Source organism: Trachurus trachurus, assembly GCF_905171665.1.
Source record: "Trachurus trachurus genome assembly, chromosome: 18".
Taxonomy (NCBI): domain Eukaryota; kingdom Metazoa; phylum Chordata; class Actinopteri; order Carangiformes; family Carangidae; genus Trachurus; species Trachurus trachurus.
In genome coordinates, this window is record NC_139909.1 from 2,434,400 (window position 1) to 2,460,526 (window position 26,127).

Here is a 26,127-nt window from a genome sequence, read left to right on the forward strand (position 1 = left end):
ATCTCCTTTCTTGCTTTTTCTTATTTCTCCTGGTCAATGTTTCGGCTGCTGCTGCCTCCACCTCCCACATGATAGAAAATCTTGCTGAGTGAAGCATCTGCTCTCTGTTTGACCACGCCAAGAGGATGACGTGTGATGCACTCTTCAGTCTGCAATGTACAGCTGCAGTCTGCAACCTGTATATAGGTCACATCCTGACCTCAGTCCAGTGGTTAAAGTCAAGACAAACCCCCTTTCTCTTGTCTTTTTGCGATGATGCGCAATGTACTGATTAGACTAGACCCCACAATGGGGAAATTCCAGTGTTGCCAGCAGCAGCACACATACAAATACAATGTCATCAAAAAGTGAAGGATTACAAGAAAGATTAAACAAACAGTGCTATTTCAAATATAAATAAACATAAATGTGGAGGATAAAATATTTGAAGCAATATTTATTGGTCTACTGGAGCGGACCTGATTATAAAGTCTGACAGCAGAGGAGAGGAAGGACCTGTGGTACTTTTCTTTTCACACAGTGTGGCTGATACAGTCTCATTTAGGGGGTGAGAGACATTGAAGCTAATCCTTTTATTATAAATAATTTGTAGTCAATAACATGTCTGATCAGTAGAGCAGCTTCAAGTGAAGGCAATGATGTTCTTGGCCGGTTCTGAGTCAATGGTTGAGTCCTGTTTCCTTCTAGATTTTAGTGATCCTTCTTTACTTTGTCATGTCCATTGTTTTAACTCTTCAGCTGTGTTCTTTACGACAGCTACATACAGACACTCAATCACTTCCTGTGTATCGGAAACCACATCAGTGTCACAGCCACAGAGGAAGAAGGAGGGTTTTACCATAAACTGATCATAGAACAAATGTACCATGTTGACGAAGAGTCAGGATGGAGGACATGTCTCTGCTGAAGCTGCTCTGTGAGTTAATTTGTCTTCATGTCTGTTGGTAACTTTAGACATTTTAATGAGTTTCTGTTCTCTTATTCACCTCAAACTCATGTTGTTTCCAAAAGGGTTTTTTTCCCACCAACCTGAGACTCAGTTTACTGATCGAGGTTGGTCCTGGGTCTGTTGAGACGGTGGGGGGGTTGTTTTCTGTTCTGATATCAAACTGAAGGGTTGGAGTTTGAAAAACAAGGATCCACAGAGAAGAACACAATACAATCAAGAAGAACTCTGAGGAAAACAATGTATTTACAGTCCACAGTGTGCCATTAGCTCAGTGGAGACTGAACTCTGGGGTTTGTCTTGTAGTTTTATATAAACCCACATTAAATAGTCCTAACAGAGCTAAAACTGTTGTTTCTCCACCACAAACTTCAGGTAGATCATACAAGACAGAACAATTTCCTTCTTTCTGTTCCACTCTACCTCAGCTACTGTAAAACCAGACCCACCACTGTCTGTTTCCTCTTGCTGAGTGTGAAGCCTTCAACCTGACTGTTGTGTCTCTGTAGGTCTGATGTCTCTGCTCTGCTGCACAACACACACAGGTGAGTGAACTCCTGCTGTTCACAGCTGATTCGTCTGTGGAGGCTGAATGAAGAGAAGAGGGAGGACTTACACACTTCAGTTTAGTTTAGTGTAGTTTACTTAGTTTATAGCAGGACAGCGTGCATTGACATTCATTATTCAAGAAATAAAAAGATGGCTGCACCAGATTTAGCGAGAACGCTAATTTCCATCTGTGGTCCTTGACATAAGACAGACATCATAAATAGACTATAAGTGCAGTATAAAATACACAATTCAGGGTACATTGATAGCAGCAATATACTAAAGTTAAAAAACAACAAAAACAAGGACAGCCATCATGAATAAAGGGATAGTTCACCCTAGAATGATATTTCGCTCATTATCTACTCACCCTCATGTTGACTAAGGGCTGGAAGAATTGTCAGAGTCCACCGTCCCTTCTCTGAGTTACAGGGGGTCTTGGCGTCGCAGTGCATTTCAATGCAACGGTTGCAAAGGGACACCAGAGCTCTTCGTAAAAAAACACACACAAAAAAACATCCAAATACCTCCATGATGCTCGTATGTAATGTCCGTCTTGTGCTGAAGCCCCAAATTGCGTAATTGTCCCGAAAAAAATTAAATAAGTCTATATTTTAAGCTTGTTTGTAGCGGAAGCTTCTCGAAGCTTCTCTTCCTGGTCCATCCAAATCTCGCGTGATTCGCAGTAACCGCACTGACGCCGGCGCAAATCACGCGAGATTTGGACGGACCAGGAAGAGAAGCTTCGAGAAGCTTCCGCTACAAACAAGCTTAAAATATAGACTTATTTAATTTTTTTCGGGACAATTACGCAATTTGGGGCTTCAGCACAAGACGGACATTACATACGAGCATCATGGAGGTATTTGGATGTTTTTTTGTGTGTGTTTTTTTACGAAGAGCTCTGGTGTCCCTTTGCAACCGTTGCATTGAAATGCACTGCGACGCCAAGACCCCCTGTAACTCAGAGAAGGGACGGTGGACTCTGGAAATTCTTCCAGCCCTTAGTCAACATGAGGGTGAGTAGATAATGAGCGAAATATCATTCTAGGGTGAACTATCCCTTTAAATTACAAGGTGCAATTTCAAGAACCTACAGTAAAAGAAAAGAAAGGCTGGTTTATATCAGGTTGATTGAGTTTGTGGTACCTGAGATTATCCTGTGACATGAGTCAAGTTCTGATTCCACAAAGTGTTGTTACAGAATAAACTGTTATTTGACATCAGGCTTTTTCTCCTCAGCTCGTCTGACTGTGAGTCCCAACAAATCCACGGTATCTGAGGATGAATCCGTTTTTCTAAAATGTGAGGAGGACGACAGCTCTGCTGGATGGAAGGTGATGAGGAACACAAGCAGACAGCAGAGGAGTCCATGTGGAGATGACTGGGGAGAACCAACTGGTTCCTCCTGTGAGATCAGCTACGTCGACCACTTTGACAGTGGAGTTTACTGGTGTGAGTCCAGAAAGGGAGCGACCAGTAAAACCTTCACCATCACTGTGACTGGTAAGATCAGACTGTGTTGATGAAGCTGTGTGGAAATGTGTCTTTTTATGTGCAGCCTACTTTGAATAAGTAATGAAATGATAAGATAACACTGGGAATGAAAGGGTGAAGGGAGAATGAAAGTGGTCAGCTAGATTAAAGATTTAAATTTACCGTCATTGTTTTTGTATTAGAAGAGAAGAAATATACAACTAAATTATGTGTGCTCCTGCAAAGTGTTAGACACATACAGTATCACAATCAATCCTAACAAACAAATGCACATATACTTGCTTAGACTGCACTTAATGAAGGGTTGCAAGATTGCACCTGAGGTAGGAAGTTGCAATTGTCCGTTCAGGAAGCGTAGAGATAATCTAGTAAAAGTAGAAAGTAGTTGTGTAGACGATGTTAATCTGGCCCTCTGCGTTGGGTTTTCGATACAGACTGCCCGGTGGGATTCAAACCCTGGTCTCCCACACAGCGGGCGACGATGCAAACCGTTGTGCCAAGAGGTCAATGACCACTTGGCAATCAGGTTTGCACGTCCTTTATGGGTGAGTGAGTGCACCTGGACCCTCCGTTACAGTTGCAATTAGCTAACAATAGCTAGCTAATCTATAACTTGAGGCTAAACTAAGGCCTTATCCACAGGAAAACAGAGCTTCACCCAAAACCATCTTTTTCTTGTTCGTTTTGAAAAAAAATCTACGAAAACGCATCATCGTTTCCAGAAATCATCCACTCTGATCCATTGAAAACGACTCTAAAGGTTGGAGTACGTCCACCAGGCCTGTGAGTGGCGCTGTAACGCTGCCACACATCAACACCAGAAACAGAGAAGAAGACAGAAAGCTTCCCCGCTGGATTCAATAAGTGGATAAAATGTTGACTGGGAGTCGTGTCAGAGCAAATATGACGATGATGATGATTTAACGGAGGAGATTCAGCTGCAGTGTCCGAAGGACCGACAGTAGTCCACTGTTGTTGTTGTTCCGTCCATAGACTGTAATGTCTAGAGGTGTGTAGGTTAGAACAGTGGGGGGGTATGATATCATCGTTTCACTAAAGATTTCTCAGATTTTCCCACTCTGAGACCTGTTTTCACCCTCCGAAAACATGGTTTCCTTCTGGACGAACCACCGAAACCATAAAATACTTATGCGGCTTCAATAAATCTGTATTTGTATTCATGTGTATTTACCTGACCAGGTGTGATTCTCTCTCCCGCAGCTCCGCTCAAAGGTGCCACCCCTCCCCCTCCATCTACCCCTCCCCCTACCACCTCTGGAGCCCCGCCCCCTGCCTCGTCCTCCTTCCAGCTTGTGTTGTTCGTGGTCCGATACCTGGTGGTGTTCAGTCCGTACTTCATCTGCACCGTCCTCATGGTGTCTGTGTATCGCCGCAGACCCACAGTTAACACTCCACTGATTGATTGATGATATTGAATTGATTATCACATTTAGAAATATCCTCTCTACCTTTTCCTACCTTCACCTTGTTGATGACAGATGATCAACCATCCATTTCCATGGCAACAACCTTGTCCACTGAAGCCAAGCAGGGATTGGCCGAGGACTATGATGATGTCATGGCATCGAGCACCGAGCACGACTTCTGAGTGAATTCATGTTTAAAGCTGCAGTTTATCAATAATCAATGCTTATTGATCTCCATCAATACTTTGGCTCTATTGTTTCATTCTTTTAGCTTCTTCGTGTTTTGGTTTAAAAATATTTTTCTTTTCTTTCGGTCAAAACAGATAAACAAATAAAATGTCACATGGGTTTTTAACTTTTTTGTCTACTTGTCTTCTGTGACTTTTAGTCTCATCAGCTCTGATACCCAGTCTGCAGTTTATTAGAAACAGTTTATTAGGTGTCATGTGACTTCTGGCATAGGCTATCTACCAACACTGCTGATTTACACGGGACTTTCCCTATTTTTCACCCTTTCTACTCCCTGCTCCAGATCGGGAATTTCTTCCGCTATTCTTCAGATTCTTCAGATTTTATAGTGATGAGTCAACTGGGTGTTTCACATCCCGTGGTATCTGGCAACCTGGTGGTGTAACCTGTTGGGGGAAAAAAAGAAAAGAAAAAGAACCCAACTGCTGTTGTATGAGTAACCTGTTGAGTAGAAAAACGAACAAGTTTTACATGGAGAAGTGTTTTCTTTCAGAGAGAATTATAATTTTTCTTTAATTCATAACTACATTCCTTCCACTGTTATTTTTGCATTTCATTCATCAGTTCATTTGATCTCAGAGGTCTAATTGTGTGTACTGAGTGTTGCTGTGAAGAACATTGAGGAGGAACTATGAAGAACCAAGTTGTAATGGAAAAGAACCTGAACCGAGTTGAGTGGAGCTGTGACTGTGTAGTGGAACAGGGCTTTACCACTACAACAGTCAGTGAGTTGGTTTCTATAAAGCAGAGCAGAGCTTACCTGCAGCAGCAGCCAGCAGGGGGCAGCACCACACTTCGCCCTGAACATCTGTGACTCCGTAGAGCTGCTCTCAGATCAGTTTATGGAAGAACTGAACACCTAACTAAGGAACAAATCAATAAATAATTACTGAAACCAATACACAAATATATGAAAACATGAAGTTTTATTTAATTATTTCATTCATATGAAGCATTGTGATTCACAGAAACAGAAGTGACATCAGAGAGAGTTCATGATAAACATGTGATTTTACTGAATGTAAAACAGTCAGACATAAAACAGCTTCACAGAATCAAAAAGACTTGATCAGATTGTGACAGTGGTGGTCCTGTCACTAGGCCTCCAATTGATCATGTGCCCTGGCTACCTGGCCAATGGGATGTCCCTTTGGGTGACTGGCAAGCGCGCATGACTCTTACCCGGGAGGTGTGGGTTTAATCCCCGCCCGGGCCCTCTTCACCTTGCCACAAGATGTCAAAGATCAACCTGAACTCATTGATTATCAGTGATTGATCAGTCAGACTCTCTGTGATAGTCAAACAAACAACTTCCTGTTTTTAACCCTTTGAAATGTGTATTGAAATAATAAAACAGTGAATTCCCCTGATGGTCTCTCAACACTTTCACTTTCACTCCCAGAGAGCTGAGAGCCGTTTCTGATAAACACACAGCTCCACCCATGAAGGATCATGTTACAGCCTGGAGACACTCAGCTGATGTGACCTGTGAGGTGTTACATGCAGCAGCAGCCAGCAGGGGGCAGCACCACACTTCACCCTGAAAACCTGACAGTATAAAATCAATCAATCAATCAATAAATGACAAATGGAATCAGGATGTGAGTGTTTAAACCTCAAGTCGGCGCTGCTCATGTGAGGTGGATCAGATCAGGTCAGACCAGCCGATAAAGTTATAAACATAGTTTACACACAACAAACAAACTGCATTATTTATAGACTGAAATATTCTCCAAAAATCATCCACCTCCATCTGATCTTAGTGAGAATCAGACGATCAGTCCAAAGTCAGAACAGAGCTGCACCAACATGTACATTATTATTATTGTTCACAAACTCAGTCATTATATTTATTTGGATATTATTATTATTACATTCATTCATCCACCTCCATTTGCTCTCAGTGAAAAACTAATAATAATAATAGGTGCATTTCCACTGCAGGAACTTGGGGGTAATTTTACAGGGCCGCTTACAGGAACTTTTGCGGGGCTGAACGGAGTCCATGCCTGGGGGTCGGTACTCGGATCGGCCCTGAAGAAGTCCTGGTGGAGCTTGAAATTTACTCTGTGCTGATTGGTCAGACTCAAAGCAGGATCATGTGACGCTAAGAGAAAGCCCCAAAATAAGATGCATTTTTACAACCCAACGTTACTACAAACGGAAAAACGGCTGGAAAAAGGGAGAATAACTCGGTAAAAGACAAGAGTAGCAGTAGGCCTGGTAAAAAAAAAAAAAAAGGAGTGGTAATTAGGCGATCGCGGGATTGCGTGACGGTCGAGAGAGCATTTTTTTTTTTTTTAAGAAAGCGTCTATACTGACAGAAAAAAACAACAACAAGAGCAGTGTAGAAAACAAAACCCGCTGCACAACGACCACGCAATGATCGAAACTGTTGCATGTCGCCATAAGAGCCCGGTGAGTCCTGTCTGCAGTGGAGACACGGCCACCGAGAGGGCCGAGAGAGAGGACCGTTCCTGTAGAAGTTCCTACCTCCTCCTTTTACCAGGAACTCCTGCAGTGGAAACGCGGCTAATACAGTTGATCAGTCACTCGTCTGGTTTTAAATACAGCATGTCTGTACTGAATCAGAGTCAATTAACAACATTACAACACTGAGGTCAGTAAAAAAAAATAGAGGGGAGGTGATGAGTGCTGCGGAAACCAAAGGAAAAAAAAGAGTAAAAAATGTGGAGTGGCTCAAGTTGCTGTTCAAGGGAAAATAATAGAAATGAATTGAGAAAAAACTGACTGCCTGTGGATGGATGGTATGGTGCAATCAAAAGAGGAGCTCCCGAGGCACTCTTGAGGTGTAGCAGAGATTTTGAGGTCAGTAATATCCCTTCTGTCAACTCTCCAGCAGCAGGTTAAACCAGCTGTAACCAGTCAGAACAAACTCAGCCTCATGCACCAATAGAATCGTCATCTCCCGTTATGAGGTGGTCCCTGAAGGCATCACTGTGTCTCTGTCCAGCTGAGACTGAGCTTCAAGAAGATCATGTGGAGCTGAGGAGCATCAGAAACATCTCAGGACGTCTCAGGATCAGTCCTCAGTGAAACCTGCTCCTGTCTGGATGGAGTCTGGTTCAGGTCAACAGGATCACAGCTGATCCTGGGTCTGTGGTCCCGGTTCCTCCAGACCCTCTGATCCTGGGTCCGTGGTCCCGGTTCCTCCAGACCCTCTGATCCTGGGTCTGTGGTCCCGGATCGGTTCCTCCAGACCCTCTGATCCTGGGTCCGTGGTCCCGGTTCCTCCTGGGTCCGTGGTCCCGGTTCCTCCAGACCCTCTGATCCTGGGTCTGTGGTCCCGGATCGGTTCCTCCAGACCCTCTGGTCCTGGGTCCGTGGTCCCGGTTCCTCCAGACCCTCTGATCCTGGGTCCGTGGTCCCGGTTCCTCCAGACCCTCTGGTCCTGGGTCTCTGGGTCTGTGGTCCTGGATCCTGGTCTCCTTCATGGATCACAACCCAGTCTCTGCAGGATCAGCTGCTTCATATTCAGCTTGATGTTTTTTATAGACAATTAAAGCAACAACACCAGCCAACAGAGCAGCAGACAGACCAACTCCAAGTCCAATGTGTAGACCCTTCTCTCCTCCCTCCTCGTTTCCTCTCTCCTTGTCTCCTCCTATCCCCCCTGTGTCTCCTGCAGAGAGAAGCAGAGTGAGGTATCAGCTGTCAGGTAGGTGATGAGTGAAGAACACAACAGAGTCTGGACTCTGGGACTCACCTGACTGGACCTCCAGGTGGACGATGCTGATGGGTTTAGTGGATCTACTCCTGCTCTCTGTTTCTGTGTGGAAGACTCGACACTCGTATGTTCCTGTGTCGTCTCTGGTCACATTCGTCAGGACCATGGTCACGTCTCCGTCCTTCATTTCTCTGTCCTTCAGCTTAACCCGACCTTTAAAAGCCTGGTGCTGGTTTTCTGAAACAGTCTCATTGTCTCGGGACAACAACACATACTCTTGCTCCAGTTCAGGTCTGGTCCACTCTACAGTTGTGACATCAGTGTTGCTGGGAGCTCGACATGGCAGAGAGACAGACTGTCCAGCCCTGATGGTCACTGGGAATGAAACAGAGAAACACACAGCTGAGCATCAGAACCAGTGATATCATGTGACCACATCTCAGGTGTGAACAGGTTCACATGAACAAACTCACCTGAGTCTTGAACAGTCAGGTAGATGCTGCTGATCATCTTAAGTTCACTTCCTGTGTTTCTAACATAACACTCGTATTTCCCGGTATCATTCAAGTTGACGTTCTTCAGAATCACAGAAACGTCTCCGTCTTTCAAGGTTTTATCTTTCAGCTCCACTCGACCCTGAAAAGACGGATGCTGGGAGTCTTTGTGAAACTGACCGTCCTTGTATATGAACACGGAACCATTTGACTTCAGATCAGGTCTGATCCATTTTATCTGTATGACTTCCACCTCTCCTGAACTACGACAGTGTAGAGTGGTGTCTTCTCCTGGTTTCACTATTACGTCTTGATGATCTGAATCACAAGAATGACAAATTCAAACAGGACGATAGTTAGTCAGTTAGCTTTTATTTTGATAGTTCATATATTTAAACAGCTTCATAGGCCGAACACTGAAATATATTTAAAACATGTAAATATATTCAACTAACATCACCAGTTGTTCATATTGAAGGCATACACCCACACGTTGTAGTGCTGTGGTTAGCTAGCTACTGCTAAGGTGTGTGAGTTTTACCTGTGTGTATGTGTGTGTATCTGTGTCTGACAATCAAGGATTTTGCACTTTTGCTCATGGATGCCGGTCGGTCGAGTGTCTATGTATTGTCTTCACTGTGCTGAGAGCTAAGCTGAACAGCAGAGCAGCGTCAATGACAATAAACAAGTCCTAAAAGTATCCTACTACTAATAAACAAATAAGGTATCACGTCAATCTGAAGAGGGGATATAAAAGACTGTGTGAGCTGTATCCATGTTCATTGAGACTCATGCACTGGATGTCAGAGTGAGTTCATGATTTCAAAAGTAATTTAAAGGGATAGTTCACCCAAAATTCAAATTTCATTTCACTCATTATCTCCTCCCCCTCATGTGGACTAAGGGCTGGGAGAAGTTTCAGAGTCCTCCGTGGCTTCTCTGAGTTACAGGGGGTCTCGGCGTAGCAGTGAATGTCCATATAACGGTTGCAAATGGACACCAACTGTCTTCGTAACAAATAGACACACCAAAAAACATCCAAATACCTCCATGCTGCTCGTATGTAATGTCCGTCTTGTATTGAAGCCCCGACATGAGAAATTGTTCCGAAATTGGACGGACCAGGAAATTGGACCAACCAGGAAGAGGAGCTTCCGCTACAAACAAGCTTGAAATATAGACTTATTTAATTTTTTTCGGAACAATTTCTCATGTCGGGGCTCCAATACAAGAGGGACATTACAGACGAGCAGCATGGAGGTATTTGGATGTTTTTTTGTGTTTCTTTTTGTAAACTATCCCTTTAAGTTCATTTGTAAGAACACACATTTTTGCTTGTGAATCAAAATTTCTCTCAGTAGGCCTACTTTAGAAAAAACTATTAAGAGTTCTTAAGAGTATGGAGGAGCAGACTGCACCGGTTCAAGAGGAGGAGGAGACGGTGTATGAGGAAGAAGACACAGGGGCAACCGCCAGGACAGGCAGATGTGTAATAGATGTTGTATACAGAAAAGAGCACAGTTTATAACACAGAATGTGGGAAACATGGAAATGTTAACAAGAGCTGATGGAGGCAGCTTCTGATGGGAGGAAAGGCAGGGAGAGCAGGCCAGCTTAATGGGAGGACTGGACACTCCAAAGAGTAGACCTCCGTAAAGCTGCAGGGTCCGATGGAGTCCTAGGTTAAGGAATAAAAAAACACTAAAATACTGTAATATTTGTTTGTCTGTTCCTGTCTCTCTGGATGATCAGGCCACACAAGTAGACACAGCTCTAAGGTGCAGCATGCAGAAGACTACTGATAATATTCTGGATGTCTTACTGTTAGTGTTGTTATTGAGAAATCTAAATATATAATCATTAGTTGGAGTGGCGTGCGGTGACTTTCATATTCAGGGAAGCAGAGCAGGATTTGCAGCAATGTAATGATACATTAAAACAAGGACATTGCCAAATAATTCCGTAGATGTTTTGTAAATCTTGGCCCAAGTCCAGACCCTGTGGTACTGAGTGTTGTGTTTATCAGACCAGACTTGTCCTCCAGCTTTGGAGAGTATCTTCAAGCATGTTGTTGGAGTTGGCCATGTGTCAGCTTCACTCTATACTGTAGTAGCATCCTGTCTCTGCTGTTACAGTAGCTTAGTGATCTGACTCTGGTCTACAGTCTTGATCCAGTTAAGACCAGTTCAGAGATAAAATTCAGCAAAGAGTCTCTCCTACCTGAACTCCAAATTATGACCTATTTTAACAGTTGCACCCGACACCCTTTCCCACGTTAAACAGACTGCACCACCTGCTGGTCAAACTTAGCATAAACAATACAGAACAAATTGATGGGTTAAAGGGATAGTTCACCCAAAATTCAAATTTCACTCATTTTCTACTCCCCCTCATGTGGACTAAGGGCTGGGAGAAGTGTCAGAGTCCTCCGTGGCTTCTCTGAGTTACAGCGGGGCTCCGTGCAGCACTGCATGTCCATATGACGGTTGAGAACGAAGCTCCCAGTGTTGCTCTGCCAGAATCTCGCGCGATTTGCGGAGCCGTGAACTGGGTGTCAATGCAAATTGTGCGAGATTTGCATTGACACAGCTTCCACTACAAACAAGCTTAAAATATAGACTTATTTAATTTTATTCTGAACAATTTCTCATGTTGGGGCTTCAATACAAGAGGGACATTACAGACGAGCAGCATGGAGGTATTTGGATGGTTTTTGGTGTGTCTTTTTGGACAAAGAAAAGTGAGCTCCGTTCGCAACCGTCATATGGACATGCAGTGCTGCACGGAGCCCCGCTGTAACTCAGAGAAGCCACGGAGGACTCTGAAACTTCTCCCAGCCCTTAGTCCACATGAGGGTGAGTAGATAATGAGTGAAATTTGAATTTTGGGTGAACTATCCCTTTAAAAAGACAGTTAGTCCAGGTCTTGGTCTCCTGTCCTAACCCTCTGAAACTCTGTTGATCTGATATGGAGCCGAACAAGAGGAAGAGAATCTGCCATGTTGAGACAGAGAGAGACTGACGACAGCTCCTCACTCTACATTAAAGCAGAAGTGAGTGGTCCGGTCGTTTTGGCTAATGCTGCGTTCCAGGCAGGCTTTTGAAATCGTAAATTACAGCTTCAAGTCACAACTTACGACTTTGTAGCGTTCCAGGCAACCCACTCGTGTTTTTCCGACCTGTTTTACCGGTGAAAGTCACTATAACGGCCACTCGTAACTTCCGACCGGTGAACTCATACCAGATCGAACTGGTACCACTTCACGGTCGGAAAAATACGAGTTTCCTTGAACGCACCATAACAGTCCTCGTCCCTACGTCACCACATTCACGGCGTTCCTTGGCTGCACACACAGCCCTGCATGCCGTTCTCTCTCCTCATTGGATAAAAACTGTAGGATACGATAAATGTTTTCTCTTCGGCTCAGAGCAGAGCAGAGGGACTGACAGACCCGTGTTTCAGTCCAAACACTCTATAGAAGTGATTGCTGTCGGAAGATAGAACTATTTAAGACTTATATGAACACAAATATATCACTCACTTCTGCTTTAACTACTGTAAAACTACTGTAACCATGGTAACCACAGTAAAACTACACTAACTACCGTAAAACTACAGTAACCACAGAGACAGAGAGTTCAGTTCCCTACCGTCAGAGGACAGACATGGAGAGAGACACAGCAGGAGACACAGGGAGACCGACACCACTGAGGAGGAGGAACACATCTTCTGTGAGCAGCAGCTGAGAGTCTGACTGTGACCTGAGTCAGTGTCTCAGTAGAGTAGAGTCTGTGAACACTACGCCTACACTACGCTGTGATGCAACTGAGGGGGAAGTCATGTGATTTACAAGAAACCACTATGAATGGTCGTTTAAACACCTGCAAGACACAAAACAAACACACACACACACACACACACAATCCCTCCATCTTTGTTTGTTCACCTCTAATTTTCTTCTCTGTCTCTTATCCCATCCTCTTTTCCTCTACCGGCTTTTCATGAACCCTGGCTCTGGGGTCATCGTATAAACCTTAAACAAACCTTTTTTTTTTCCAATCAATGCAATGGGTGAAGCGATTGCAGTACAAAAAAAAGCCCTGTTATCTACAGTGTGTTATTGTACGTGACCAATAAATACCAACAAAAATCAATAAATATGCAATTATATTAAAATAGAACTTTTGGTCAAATAAAAATAAAAAAACCCTACCGTTTCTGTGTTTTGACATTCATTTATTTCTAGAACAGGAATTGCCAATCAGAGTCAGACTCTCTGTGGCGTGACGGTCACTTCATAGTCAAATAAACCACTAACTGTTTTTAATCTTTTAATATGTGTTGAAACAATAAAACATTTTTTCAGAATTCCCCTTAATGTCTGACAACAGTTTCACTTTCATTTCCTGAGAACTGAGAGCCGTTTCTGATAAATACAAGGCTCCACCCATTAAGCTTCATGTTACAGCCTGGAGGTGTTACCTGCAGCAGCAGCCAGCAGGGGGCAGCACCACAACATCAACACGACTGCTCTCTGATCAGTTTATCGAAGAACTGAACACCTGGCTGAGGATCAATCAATCAATCAATCAATCACATTGTAGTTTTCATAGTTGACTAACACTCAGACTCAGGGACGACAGGAACAAGACAGTATTCTGCAGCAAGTGAGGTTTATTGAGAGACACAATGTGACGAACACCCAACACCTTGGAAACATCCAGAGAAAAAAATCATCTAAACATGTCCTTGACCTGGACCAAACTCTTTGCTCAGTCTAATCTAGCTGTTCTCACTAAGCTGGCGAACATGAAAAGACAAACACACAGTTTCTTTACCTTTGTACACTGGAGCGCTGTGATGAAAGAATTTCCCGCAAAGGATTATTCTTCTATTTACACATACAAAAAAGGGGGTGTGACCTGAGGAGGAGGAGCCACAGAGTAACATCCTCTGAGCTCAATGTTGTCAAACATGTCCTTTATCAGGTGGAGTTTCTGGTTTCAGAGTTTGTTCAGTCAACTCTGACGTAGTTTGACCCTGAGTTAAGCACACGCACGAGGAAATGAAATGGATCAATCAATCAATGGAAAAAACACAACATGACAAAAAAACATATCATAACTCAACGCTCACACTCTCACACAGTAGGGGTTTACAAGACCAGCACATTATTCCACAGTCTCACTCACACACACTCTCATCGGGGGGAGCAAAAAAAAAAAAAAAAAAACTAGAAATATAAAATATAAATATAAAAATAACACTAACAATAGGCTAATAACGACCATTCCCCAACCTGAAAAAAGCCCAACTCCGGACAAGGTCCAAGTGGTCCATTCAAACCAAACACAAAATAAAATTACATATAGGCAGTGAAAATAATCACAGCATTAATTCATATTTGAGCATAATAAAACAGCAGTTGCCTCCTAAATGTATAGTTGGAGACATTTGCAGTCCATACCAGCAGATCTTTACAAACTATACTGAGACTAGTGCACTTGAGTTTCCATTTTTTCCACTTGATATGGTGCCTTTGCCCTTTTCCTAGTCTGATGGACATGTGAAGGTATTAAATTGGGATGAAGTTACATTAAGCATATCAACAACAGAATACATGGTGCAGCCAGGCATTATGAAGAATATTGAGTGCAGTCATTTTCAGAAAGTCATAGTGACGGAAAAGGGGATCAGAGGGGGCATCAAATCTGGACCAAGACATGACACGCATGATTTTCTTCTGCAAGACTAGCAATTTCCTCAGATGACTGGGAAATGTATTGCTCCAGATAATATTGCAATAATTCAGATGTGACCGGTATAATGTGAGGAGTCATTCAACCGACTCTCTGCTGACCTTCTGATTAATCAGCTGATTAATCAGTCTTAGCTTCTGTTTCATCAGCTGTATATTAACTCTGCTTTGGAGTTTGGACGATAAAACCAACAACAACAGCAACAACAACAACCAGAGCAGTCAGACCAACTCCCAGTCCAATCTGTAGATCCTTGTCTCCTCCTCTCCCCCCTGTTCCTCCTGCAGAGAGAAGCAGAGTGAGGTATCAGCTGTCAGGTAGGTGATGAGTGAAGAACACAACAGAGTCTGGACTCTGGGACTCACCTGGCTGATGAACCTCCAGGTGGACGATGCTGATGGGATCAGGGTCAACAGATCTTTTCCTGCGGTTTGTTTTTCCCAGGAAGACTCGACACTCGTATGTTCCTGTGTCGTTGCTGTTCACGTTCTTCAGGATCATGGACACGTCTCCGTCCTTCATCTCTCCGTCCTTCAGCTCCACCTGGTTCTGATAAGATGAATACTGGTTTTCTGGAACAGACTCTTTGTCCCGGGACAACAACACATATTCTGGTTCCAGTCCATGTCTGGTCCACTCTACAATTTTGATCAGGTTCATATGAACAAACTCACCTTGAACCCTCAGGTCGATGGCGCGGATTAACTTAAGTTCACTTCCTGTCTTTTTGATGTGACACTCGTATTTCCCGGTATCCTTGAAGTTGACGTTCTTCAGAATCACAGAAACGGTTCTGTTCAACTCTGGATCCTTCAGCTTCACTCGACCATGATAAGACGGATGCTGGTAGTTTTCATACAGGCGGTTTTCTCTGTAGAAGAAGGTGTAAAGCTTTGACTTCAGTTTGGTCCACTTTAACAGAGTGACGTCAGCGCCTCTGGGACAATCACATGGAAGAGTGACGTCTTCTCCAGGTTTCACTGTCACTGTTAATCAAAGACAAACAGGAAGTAGATGTGAGTGATCAGGGTCTTTATGAAAAACTCTTATTAGGGCCACGGGCCATCGCACCTGGCACTGGTCCCAACAGCTATGAAATATCTGCAGGGACCAGTTATTGTGTGGATTTTTTCTTCTTATTCCTCTTCCGTACCAAATTTCGGTTCGCTACAAATTATATATCAAAACGTGCGTCCTGATCGGGATCGGTGTGCTATTACTTTTCTCAACAGTTTACGAATTTTTGCTCAAAATTTTGCATTGAAGTCAATGGGACGGGCAAAAAAAAAAGAGCGAAAAAGACCAATCATTGGAGTTTAACAAACGTCTACTGCTCAGGCATACTTTCACCTAGAGACTCCATTTAAACTTTAAACAGTAGACACAAGTCTTGTGTATTGTCATATTATTCCACGTTTTGATAGGTCATATAGTTTTTGATCAATCCCTGATCAATGACCATGATCATTTTTGGAGAAATTATGAGATTATAATGGCTGTGTATTGCACGGAATGTTCGTGTCAGAGTGGGTGACATCATCGGTTAGAGTGGGAGAGATGCCAGAAAAACTCCAGATTTTTTCTTTTTCCACACTCGGCCCGGCCACAATTTACACTCTACATACATGATTTTTTCAGAATTTGTAAGACAAACTTGTTCTGTTTCTCATCATGTGCTCAAAATATCAGAGAGACTTACAGAATTTACAGAATCAGCCTCTAAGTGCGGTCACGTCTGTCACTGCTCCTCATTGAGTCCAATACAAAGATTTTCTGAGAGAAGCAGAACGGCCTGATGTTTTAAAACTGCCAGCGTCTCCAAAATATTTACTGTAGAAACACCAAATCGTACCAAAAGTTTCAGTAAGTCCTTAGGGCAAACACAGCAATCTGTGTTTTGTTCTGATAGGAGTTACCGTTTTGTCACACTAAGCCTTTTGCGAGACCGGTGCAGAGGCAGAAAATGGCTCTTTTTCTCCACGTTTCTGTCTGTCTCAGCCTGGGGGGGCCCTATCGCCGTGGTAACCTCTTTGATCCTCAGGCCAGAGCTCGTTAACTTCATAAACAATCCACCTGGCGCTCGTTTAAATGTTTATAAACACAGACACAGCTAAATCAGACTGACACAGGATGCAGCTACTAACTAACTATGTGTCAAGTCAGTCACACACACACACACACACACACACACACACACACACACACACACACACACACACACACACACACACACACACACACACACACACACACACACACACACACACACACAGGTAACCTAATGTGATTACAGCTCCTCCATATCAGTGCTTATAGAAAGATGATCATGTGTCTGTCTGATCAGCTCTGTCTTGACCTTAAATTCGTGGGTTTGATTCCCATGTTGACAGAGATGGCAAAACCGGCAGTAGCTCCGTGGCCCTTTCAAAATTTCCCCAGAGGAAATTTTCTAGTTTACCATCTTATTCTGAAGGTTCATATTCCTGATCGGTAAGCGATAGTAATAATCTTTAAAGGGGACATAGTAGGGAAATATAACTTTTTAAAGGCTTTTTAACATTTATCTGAGTGTTTACACAGAGTAGTAACGTCAGGCCTATGCGGGTTTCGAATACAGCCTAGAAAACTCACCTGGCACTGCTGAACGACATCGCCGCATGGCTCTTGGGGCCGCCATCATGGCTTTTTCTTTTGATTTTGATTGGCGGCTGGCATCCAACACCCCCCCCCCCCCCCCACAAAATAACAAAAATGGGAAAAAAATTATAATAAAAATAAAAATATTAAATCCTCTCCATTAACCCTGTTTCCCCCATGCTGTACTGTCTCGTTTTGGTTGCAACCTGTGGGATGTTTCCCAATTATACGTAATGTACTATTAAGCCCTGTGATGGCCACCTCCTCCTTCCTGCTCCTGCTCAACACCCGTCCTCCCCCCACTTGCTTCTGTATGTTATAAAAATGTCTTCCTGTCTCGTGTGGTTTTCCTTCAGCTTTCCCTAACGGGATGTTGTTGTTTATGGTTTCTGACCTGACTGCCTGTTTTGCAAGTATGTCCCCCTCCTCTGTCCTTCACTGTCAGTTTACACTCTGGGATGTAAACGGCTGCCCCCGTTTCTGCATCTTTTGATCCATCTGTAAATATTAATAGCTTATTTGCATAGTTCTTTTCAATATAGTTTTGCACTATTACGCCAGTATTACTCTGTCTTGACTTCTTCTTGAGTCTGTGCTGAATATTAAAATCCACTGACGGCTCCTGAAACACCCAAGGAGGAATTTCTGCTAGAGGAACACTCAACATATACTGCACATTACATAAACTTTTCATCAAACAGCACTCCTAAAAACCGAATAACTATAACTTTAACTTGCTCCAGTGCTTGACCATATAACTTATATAATATATACACCTCTTTATGCCGTTTTACAAAACATATCACCTGGGTTTTTGCAACAAATACTTTAAAGCCCCACATATTTGTTCACTGCTCCACTTTATCATCTGCTAACTGCAGTTTATTTTGCAGATATTCTTGATTCATCCCCCTTACCCATAAAGACCCATCATCAGCAAATAATGATTTACTTATTCCTCCACCCTCCTCCTCAAATGTATCATTAATGATACAATTAAAGAATACTGGACTACACACACTCCCTTGTGGCGTTCTGTTTTCAACCTTATACACTGGTGAATATTCTGTCCCTACTCTTACCTCTATAAGTTCTCCCAAACAGGAAGCCTAAAACCCAGTTGTATAGCTTCCCTCCCACTCCCATCTTATCCAGTTTAATTAGCAGACCTTCTTTCCACAACATGTCATATGCTTTTTTAATATCAAAGAACACCACAACCACCATCTCTTTATTTGTCTGTGCTTTCCTTATATCTGACTCTAAACTCAGTACTGAGTCCATTGTATTTCTTCCTTTACAGAACCCACTCTGATATGAAGAATAAAGGTCTCTACTCTCTAGGACATACATCAACCTCTCTGTTACCATCTTCTCCATAGTTTTCCCTAATTGGGATGTAAAAGTAATGAGTCTATAATTTGATGGATCTGAAGCAGCTTTACCTGGTTTTAAAATTGGGACCATAACCGAGTGTTTCCACACACCTGCCTCTAATGACCTATCATCCATGTGATCTAACATACAATAACATACAGGATATCATTTTTCCCTGGTGCTGACTGCTGGGTGCTGGAGATGGCCCTCCTTAACTCATACATATTAAAGGGTAGATCTAGATTATCCCCAAGTTTTTTCTTGTTCACCCATGTATTTTACGCCAGCATAGTAGTCCTTTGCTGCTTTGCTTCTGCCAAGATGTTATCTGAACAATGAACTTTAATCAGTGTTTCAAGAAGATCACTCTTTTTAAAACTTTCTGCACCCCAATGTACAGTAGGCTATACTGCCCACTTGTGGTGGTACTACAAAAGGAGCTCCATGCAGAGACTCAAGGTGGCATATAATGATGGCTTGAGGATGCTGCTTAATGTGCCTACAGGGAGCACTGCTAGCTAAATGTTTGTGAGTGTTGGTGTGTCTACATGTCCTGCTGTACTCAGGAGCCTCGTGTTCAGCTGTATGTGTAGAATATCTAAATCACCAAACGGCATCTTTTCTGCACTGGAAAATCCTGCCCTGACTACGGTTACCCTATTCCGTGCTCTTATTGCTAGTCTACAACTATCATTCCACCATGGCACACTTTTCATGTTTCTGCACCCTGATACTTTTGGTATCGACTCATTAGCTGACTGTATTACAGCTGTGACTACTCAATTGTTCCACTCATCCACACCTGCCCCATCCTCTTCATGCAATTGCTCAAAACTGTTTCTACTGCTTTCACTTCAACACCGGCTTATATACCGGTTGAAGAGAGGCACTGAGGACATGCCTTTAAGGTTGTTGAGGAGCAGCTGCATGGAACTCAAGAAGATAAGTCGAGTTGAAGTACAAGACAGCAGGACTAGCTATTTAGGACAGGAAGTTAACATCACCTGAGACTATTTTTGAGTGGCCTTTATTGATTATTTCCACTATAGCATTGTCACAAAACATGAAACATTATTTCCTGGTCCTTCTACTGCCCCATGGTGACGACGATGGGGAAAAGTTTGTAAAGAGCAGTGGATTTGTAACTGTTATTACAGGACTGCATTTCACTGACCAATCATTATAAATTCCCCCAAAACGAACAGGAAGGGCTGCATCAGCAAAGAACCAAGGAGTCTACCATTCCTTTCAACAGCAAAAAACAGAACTGCGGATCAAAGATCATCGGATCTTCTCGATTTGGTTGACCCCCTGTCAGTTTGAATAGAGAATCTTGGTACATGAAGTGAAGTGTTTGACTACGCCCAGAGGATGACGTGTGATGCACTCTGCCTCAGTTGCAGCTGCAAACTTGCAAACTCTGTGGGTAGTATATCACATCCTGACCACAGTCAAGTGGTTAAAGTCAAGCAACACTGTTTCTCTTGTCTTCATTAAATAGCTCTCTATTTATCAATGTGTAACATGATGTTGAGTTTTGATATAATGATGAACTAATCATTTTACTATAAATATTATGTAAATTAAAGTCAAGAACCTTTCTGACCATTAGACCAGCTTCAAGTGAAGGTGCTCACTAATGTTCTTCAGGTTGATGATTGAGTCCTGTTTCCTTCTAGAGTTTTTAGATTCTGTCTTAACTGATGTTTCTGTCCTTATGTTTTCACTTCAAACACTACACCTGAGCTCATTGTTTTATTGCAGTTAAATTCAGACACTCATTCTCGCACCTAGGTAACCACAAGGAGGAAACGAGACGAGAGTCTTTTTTTAAACTGATCAGAGAGCAGCTTAAACATTGTTATTGGGCAGTCAAGGATGGCGGAAACGTCTCTGCTGAAGCTTCTCTGTAAGTTAATTGGTCTTCATGTCTGTTTCTGATAACACATTTCAAACTTTTTTTTTTTAAATTGAAGGTATAGTCGAGACAGATAGGAAATTGGGAGGCAGAGAGAAGGGGAATGACATGCAGTAAAGGGCCAGAGTCTTGATTCGATCTGGGGCCACTGCAGCAAGGACTGTAGCCTCTGCATGTAGGGCATCTCAACCCACTGAGCTAAACGGCACCCCAACTTCAGACATTTTAATACGGTTCTGTTCCAAATTCAAATTGTCTCACATCAAACTCATGCTGTTTCTAAAAAGGTTTTTTTTTTTTCCACCAACCTGAAACTCGGTCGAGGTTGAACTCGGTCTGTGGTGACGGTAGTGTGGTCGTTATCTGTCGTAGTGATATCACCAGACTTAAGAGAAATATTAGACTACAGGTTTGACAATTATTCAACATATAAACCCACCGAGAAGAAAACAAGAAAATCACCTGGGTGGAACCCCGGGTTTTGTCTCGTAGTTTTGTATAAACTCACATAAGACATCATAAAAACCATTTCCTCCTTTCTGTTCTCACTCCACCTCAGTAAACCAAACCCACCTCTGTCTGTTTCCTCTTGCTGAGTGTGAAGCTGACTGTTGTGTCTCTGCAGGTCTGGTGTCTCTACTCTGCTGCACAACACACACAGGTGAGTGAACTCCTGCTGATTCCTCTGTGGAAGCTGCATTAAGAGAAGAGGGAGGGTGTAGAGTACGAAAGTAACAGCAGCAACAACACTGACAATTAAAATCTGGTTTATATGAGTATAATGTTAATAACTCCTCCTCCCCCTTATGTGGACTAAGGGCTGGGAGAAGTTTCAGAGTCCTCCGTGGCTTCTCTGAGTTACAGGGGGTCTCGGCGTAGCAGTGCATGTCCATATAACGGTTGCAAATGGATACCAACTGTCTTCGTAACAAAAAGACACACCAAAAAACATCCAAATACCTCCATGCTGCTCGTATGTAATGTCCATCTTGTATTGAAGCCCCGAAATGCGAAATTGTTCAGAAAAAAATTAAACAAGTCTATGTTTCAAGCTTGTTTTGTAGCGGAAGCTCCACTTCCTGGTCCGTCCAAAAGCATGGAGGTATTTGGATGTTTTTTGGTTTGTCATTTTGTTACGAAGAAAAGTGGTATCCATTTGCAACCGTCATATGGACATGCACTGCTACGCCGAGACCCCCTGTAACTCAGAGAAGCCACGGAGGACTCTGAAACTTCTCCCAGCCCTTAGTCCACATGAGGGGGAGGAGATAATGAGTGACATTTAAATTTTGGGTGAATTATTCTTTTAAGTTGTGACAAGAATTACAATATTGTTCCCCCAACAAGTATCAGTACCACAGTGTTTAGGAATTATTCAGTAATAGTAGTTGTCGGAGCTATTTGTTACTTTTGTATTATTTAATCACTTATTATTTAGTTATTTATTTTGGTTTAGTTTGGGAAATACACCTTTAGTTTGTTTATGATATTTAGTATTGATTACGTTTATTTTGGTACTTAACCATGCTTTTACTTTGAAGGTACTGGGTAGCTGGAGCGCACCGGGTGAGTTTACATATAGGGGGTTGGCAGACGCAGGTGAGCTAGGCACCTGGGAGGGCAGATGGTTTTTTACCAGGGCAAGAGAGGCGGCAAAGGGCCATTGTTCTTTGTTTGTTTGTTTGCCAATGGAGAATAAACCCAAGAAACTTTCATGTTTTGCCTGGACAATGGACTTTGTTTATCCTGCGTAAATTCACTCCATAGGTGTCTCAGTGGCCGTTTGATTTGATTTAGTTTCATTATAGTTTTGATATTTTTAAGTGTTTTGATTATTGACACCGAGGACAAATAGCCACTACAGTAGTGCTGAGATCAGATCAGATTTGGTCTTGCCAGTCTGTATGCAGTCAAGTCCCCAGATTTAAAAGCAGCATTTGTGAACTGGCCTTTCCAGTCAGCCAACATGTGAGGGTGAGCCGTCTGCAGATGTCATATGTTTTAATGGTCATTTTCACAAATGTCCAAGAGACAACAATGATCATACACATGTCTCTTCGCTTCCCTTAGTGACACAGTCATAAGTAAGCGTACACACAGGTAGTATTGCCCTGCTGCCGAGAGCGGTCGCTGCTGTCTTGCTTTATGCCGCCATGGCAAATAAGGTATTTGTGTTACAGAATAATGTATTATTTCTGTTCTAGTGACCTCGTTGACATCAGGCTGTTTCCTTCTCAGCTCGTCTGACTGTGAGCCCCGACAAATCTCAGTTCTTCGAGGATGACTCAGTGTCTCTGAGCTGTGAGGAGGACGACAGCTCTGCTGGATGGAAGGTGATGAGGAACACAACCAGAAGACAGAGGAGTCCGTGTGGAGCTGGATGGGGAAGACCAAAAGGTCCGACCTGTGACGTCAGCTATGTCGACCCATTTGACAGTGGAGTTTACTGGTGTGAGTCCAGAAAGGGAGCAACAAGTAACAGCATCACCATCACTGTGACTGGTAAGATCAGACTGTGGAGTCAGTGTTGATGAAGCTGTGTGGAAATGTGTTCTTTTATGTGCAGCCTACTTTATATAAGTAATGATACAATAAGCTAACACTGGGAATGAAAGGGCAAGTGGTCAGCTAGATTAAAGATTGAAGTTTACCTTCATTGTTATTGTATAAGAAGAGACAAAATATACAACTAAATAATGTGTGCTCCTGCAAAGTGTTAGACACATAGGCTACATTACAATCAATCCTAACAAACAAATACACATATAGACTGCACTTGATGAAGGATTGCAAGATTGCACCTGAGGTAGGAAGTTGTAATTTTTTTTTTTAATTATAGCGCGTATAGCTAATCTAGTAAATGTAGAAAGTAGTTGGAACCAGCTAACGTTAAATGGCTATATTGTAACTTAATTCTACTGTCAGTATCTAGCTAGTAGCTAACATGAGTTTTCTAAACTGAACCGGCCGACATTAGGTAATTGAATTATAACTCAAAACTACGTCGGAACTAGCTAATGTTAGTATAACGGAGGGCCCAGGTGCTCTCACTCACCCATAAAGGACGTCCAAACCCGACTGACAAGCGGTCATTGACCTCTTGGCAAAATGGTTTGCATTGTCGCCCACCGTGCTTGAGACCAGGGTTCAAACCCCACCTGGGGCAGTCCGTACCGAAAACACTTTGCAGAAGGTCAGATTAACATCGGCTACATTAGCTAACACTCCGGCCGTTTGGAATTTTTTCAACCAGTCATAATCGCTGCGGTTGGTACCATAGCAACGGTGCGCTTGCAACATATTGCCAGTTGGAAACTGAATTTGGGTCCACAGTGTAACGACGGTCGGCAACCGTTGACTAATGTTTATTCTTCTGTTCGGTTTAACGGCGGTCGGCAACCGCTGACGGATATGTCTTCCTCTGTTCAGTTCAAGACACGGATGTATAATAGATCCATGGTTCGGTTCCTGTTGTTGTTTGTTGATGTTTCCCTTTACCGGGCGACAGACTGTAGCCATGTTTCCATCCAAAGTGATTCGAATTACTGGGAAATGCTCATTAAAAGAAATTCGAATCGTGTGTGTTTCCATCTACGGACTTTGCCCCCCCCCCCCCCCGGACGGACTGACGGTCTGATTTGAACACATTAGCGCGATTTACCTTAATAACGCGACCTGTAGAGAGAGAGAGAGAGAGAGAGAGAGAGACAGAGAGACAGAGAGTCACGGCCGCCACAGACTTTATTAATGATAAACTCTGGATGCGCTGGTTGATAAGTTTGGTTTTTACTGAGGAGGAACTATGAAGAAGTGCAGTAACATCATTATGAAGGTGTGTGGGGGGTTTTATTTTGGTGCGCCACAATTAATTAGGCTACATGTAGTGAAACCCTGATGTTGTCTTGTGAGTGAACTGCAAACACAGGAGCATATGGGGTGAAAGTGCGCTACGTCACACTTAATTCGAATCATCAACCAAACCCAGCCATAGCAGCGTATTTCAGTTTGTGCGAATCAGGGGATTTTTATTAGAATCACAGCGTTTCCATCATCATTTTCCGATGCGATACATCTCGATGCATCTAAACAGCTGATGGAAACGCACCTAGTGAAAGCTGCAGCACGGAGGCGGGACTTCCGCCGGGTGGCTCGTTCCGACCAATCAGAGGCTAATCGCAGCAATGCACTTCCGTCAGGCCAACTAACTAACTAAGCAAAACTAAACTTAGAAACAACATGATCTTCCGTCTTTAGTTTGTTGATAGGAGCTGATATTTACCTGACCAGGTGTGATTCTCTCTCCCACAGCTCCACTCAAAGGTGCACCCCCGCCCCATTCCTCCCCCCCTGACCCTCCCTCTGCCTCCCCCCCTCCCCCTCCCACCTCTGGAGCCCCGCCCCCTGCCTCGTCCTCCTTCCAGCTTGTGTTGTTCGTGGTCCGATACCTGGTGGTGTTCAGTCCGTACTTCATCTGCACCGTCCTCATGGTGTCTGTGTATCGCCGCAGACCCACAGGTAACACTCTACTGATTGATTGGTTGATTGATTGATTGATTGATTGATTGATTGATTGATTGATTGATTGATTGATTATTACATTCATAAATATGTTATGTCTACCTTTTCCTACCTTCACCTGTTAATGTCAGATAACCAACCATCCGTCTCCATGGCAGCCTTGTCCACTGAAGCCAAGCACGGATTGGCTGAGGACTATGATGATGTCGTGGCATCGGGCATTGAGCACGACTTCTGAGTGAATATATGTTTAAAGCTGCAGTTCATCAATAATCAATGCTTACTGGTCACTAGAACAGGCTACTTTATACCCGTTATGCCCAGTGATGGCTGGTATCAATGAGCTAGCAGGAGTAAGCCGTCCCTACATTATACTAAAGATGAGAAGGTTATTGTCTAAATAACATACAAGAGATTGTTAGAAGTCTTAGTGAAAACCAAAGTGGCAACAGTATCAAATTGGATATCTCTGAATGGGCTCTCATTCATTTTACGAGTGTAGATGATTGACAGGTGCCATGTCCCGCCCTCGCCATTTGCCGACCATTTGGGCTAACTTTATTCAGCCCACAGGCCGATTTTTTTTTTGGACTAGATCCTTTCTTGTGTGTAGTTGCTATACATTTGTGCCAGTCATATGGATGTTAGCCTTTTTTTTTTTTTTTTTTTTTTTTTACTGCTGTGGTAACCATTTAATGGGTATAATTTGTTTGCCCACCCAACCACTTTAATTACCAGCCGGCACCGGTTGTTTAGCTTCGTGCTTTGGTTTGAAAATCTTTTACTGCTGTCAAAACAAACAAACATGCAAAAAAATAAAATGTCACATGGATGTAACTTTGTTTTCTTCTTGTCTTCTGTGACTTTTCGTCTCATCAGCTCTGATAAACAATGTGCAGTTTATTAGAAACAGTTTATTAGGTGTCATGTGACTTCTGGCATATCAACACTCCTGATTTACACAGGAGTTTCCCTATTTTTAACCCTTTCTCCTGCCCTGCTCCGGATTGGTAATTTCTCCCACTATTCTTCAGATTCTTCAGATTTCATAGTGATATGAGTCAACTG

At 43.0% G+C, this 26,127-nt stretch overlaps 2 protein-coding genes across 3 annotated transcripts in view; one reads left to right on the plus strand and one right to left on the minus strand.

The window, feature by feature from the left end:
- LOC311001360 (V-set domain-containing T-cell activation inhibitor 1-like) overlaps positions 1-12,564 on the minus strand; it is a 38,264-nt gene extending 25,700 nt beyond the window's left edge. The window contains exon 1 of the mRNA XM_083992435.1: positions 12,501-12,564. The gene's annotated coding sequence lies outside the window, so the exon portion shown is untranslated. The remainder of the gene's footprint in view (positions 1-12,500) is intronic.
- On the plus strand, positions 1,435-25,679 carry LOC311001366 (uncharacterized protein). Of its 2 annotated transcripts, XM_083992443.1 has the most exons (5): positions 20,447-20,532; positions 21,167-21,202; positions 22,780-23,043; positions 24,850-25,056; positions 25,191-25,679. In XM_083992443.1, the coding sequence occupies exons 1-5, from the start codon at positions 20,502-20,504 to the stop codon at positions 25,295-25,297; spliced, it is 645 nt and encodes a 214-aa protein (XP_083848569.1). In that variant the 5' UTR covers positions 20,447-20,501; the 3' UTR covers positions 25,298-25,679. The 2 variants fall into 2 exon arrangements, with proteins under 2 accessions (XP_083848570.1, XP_083848569.1); XM_083992444.1 differs by lacking the exons at positions 20,447-20,532; positions 21,167-21,202 and adding an exon at positions 1,435-1,491.
- Positions 25,680-26,127: the final 448 nt, after the last annotated feature.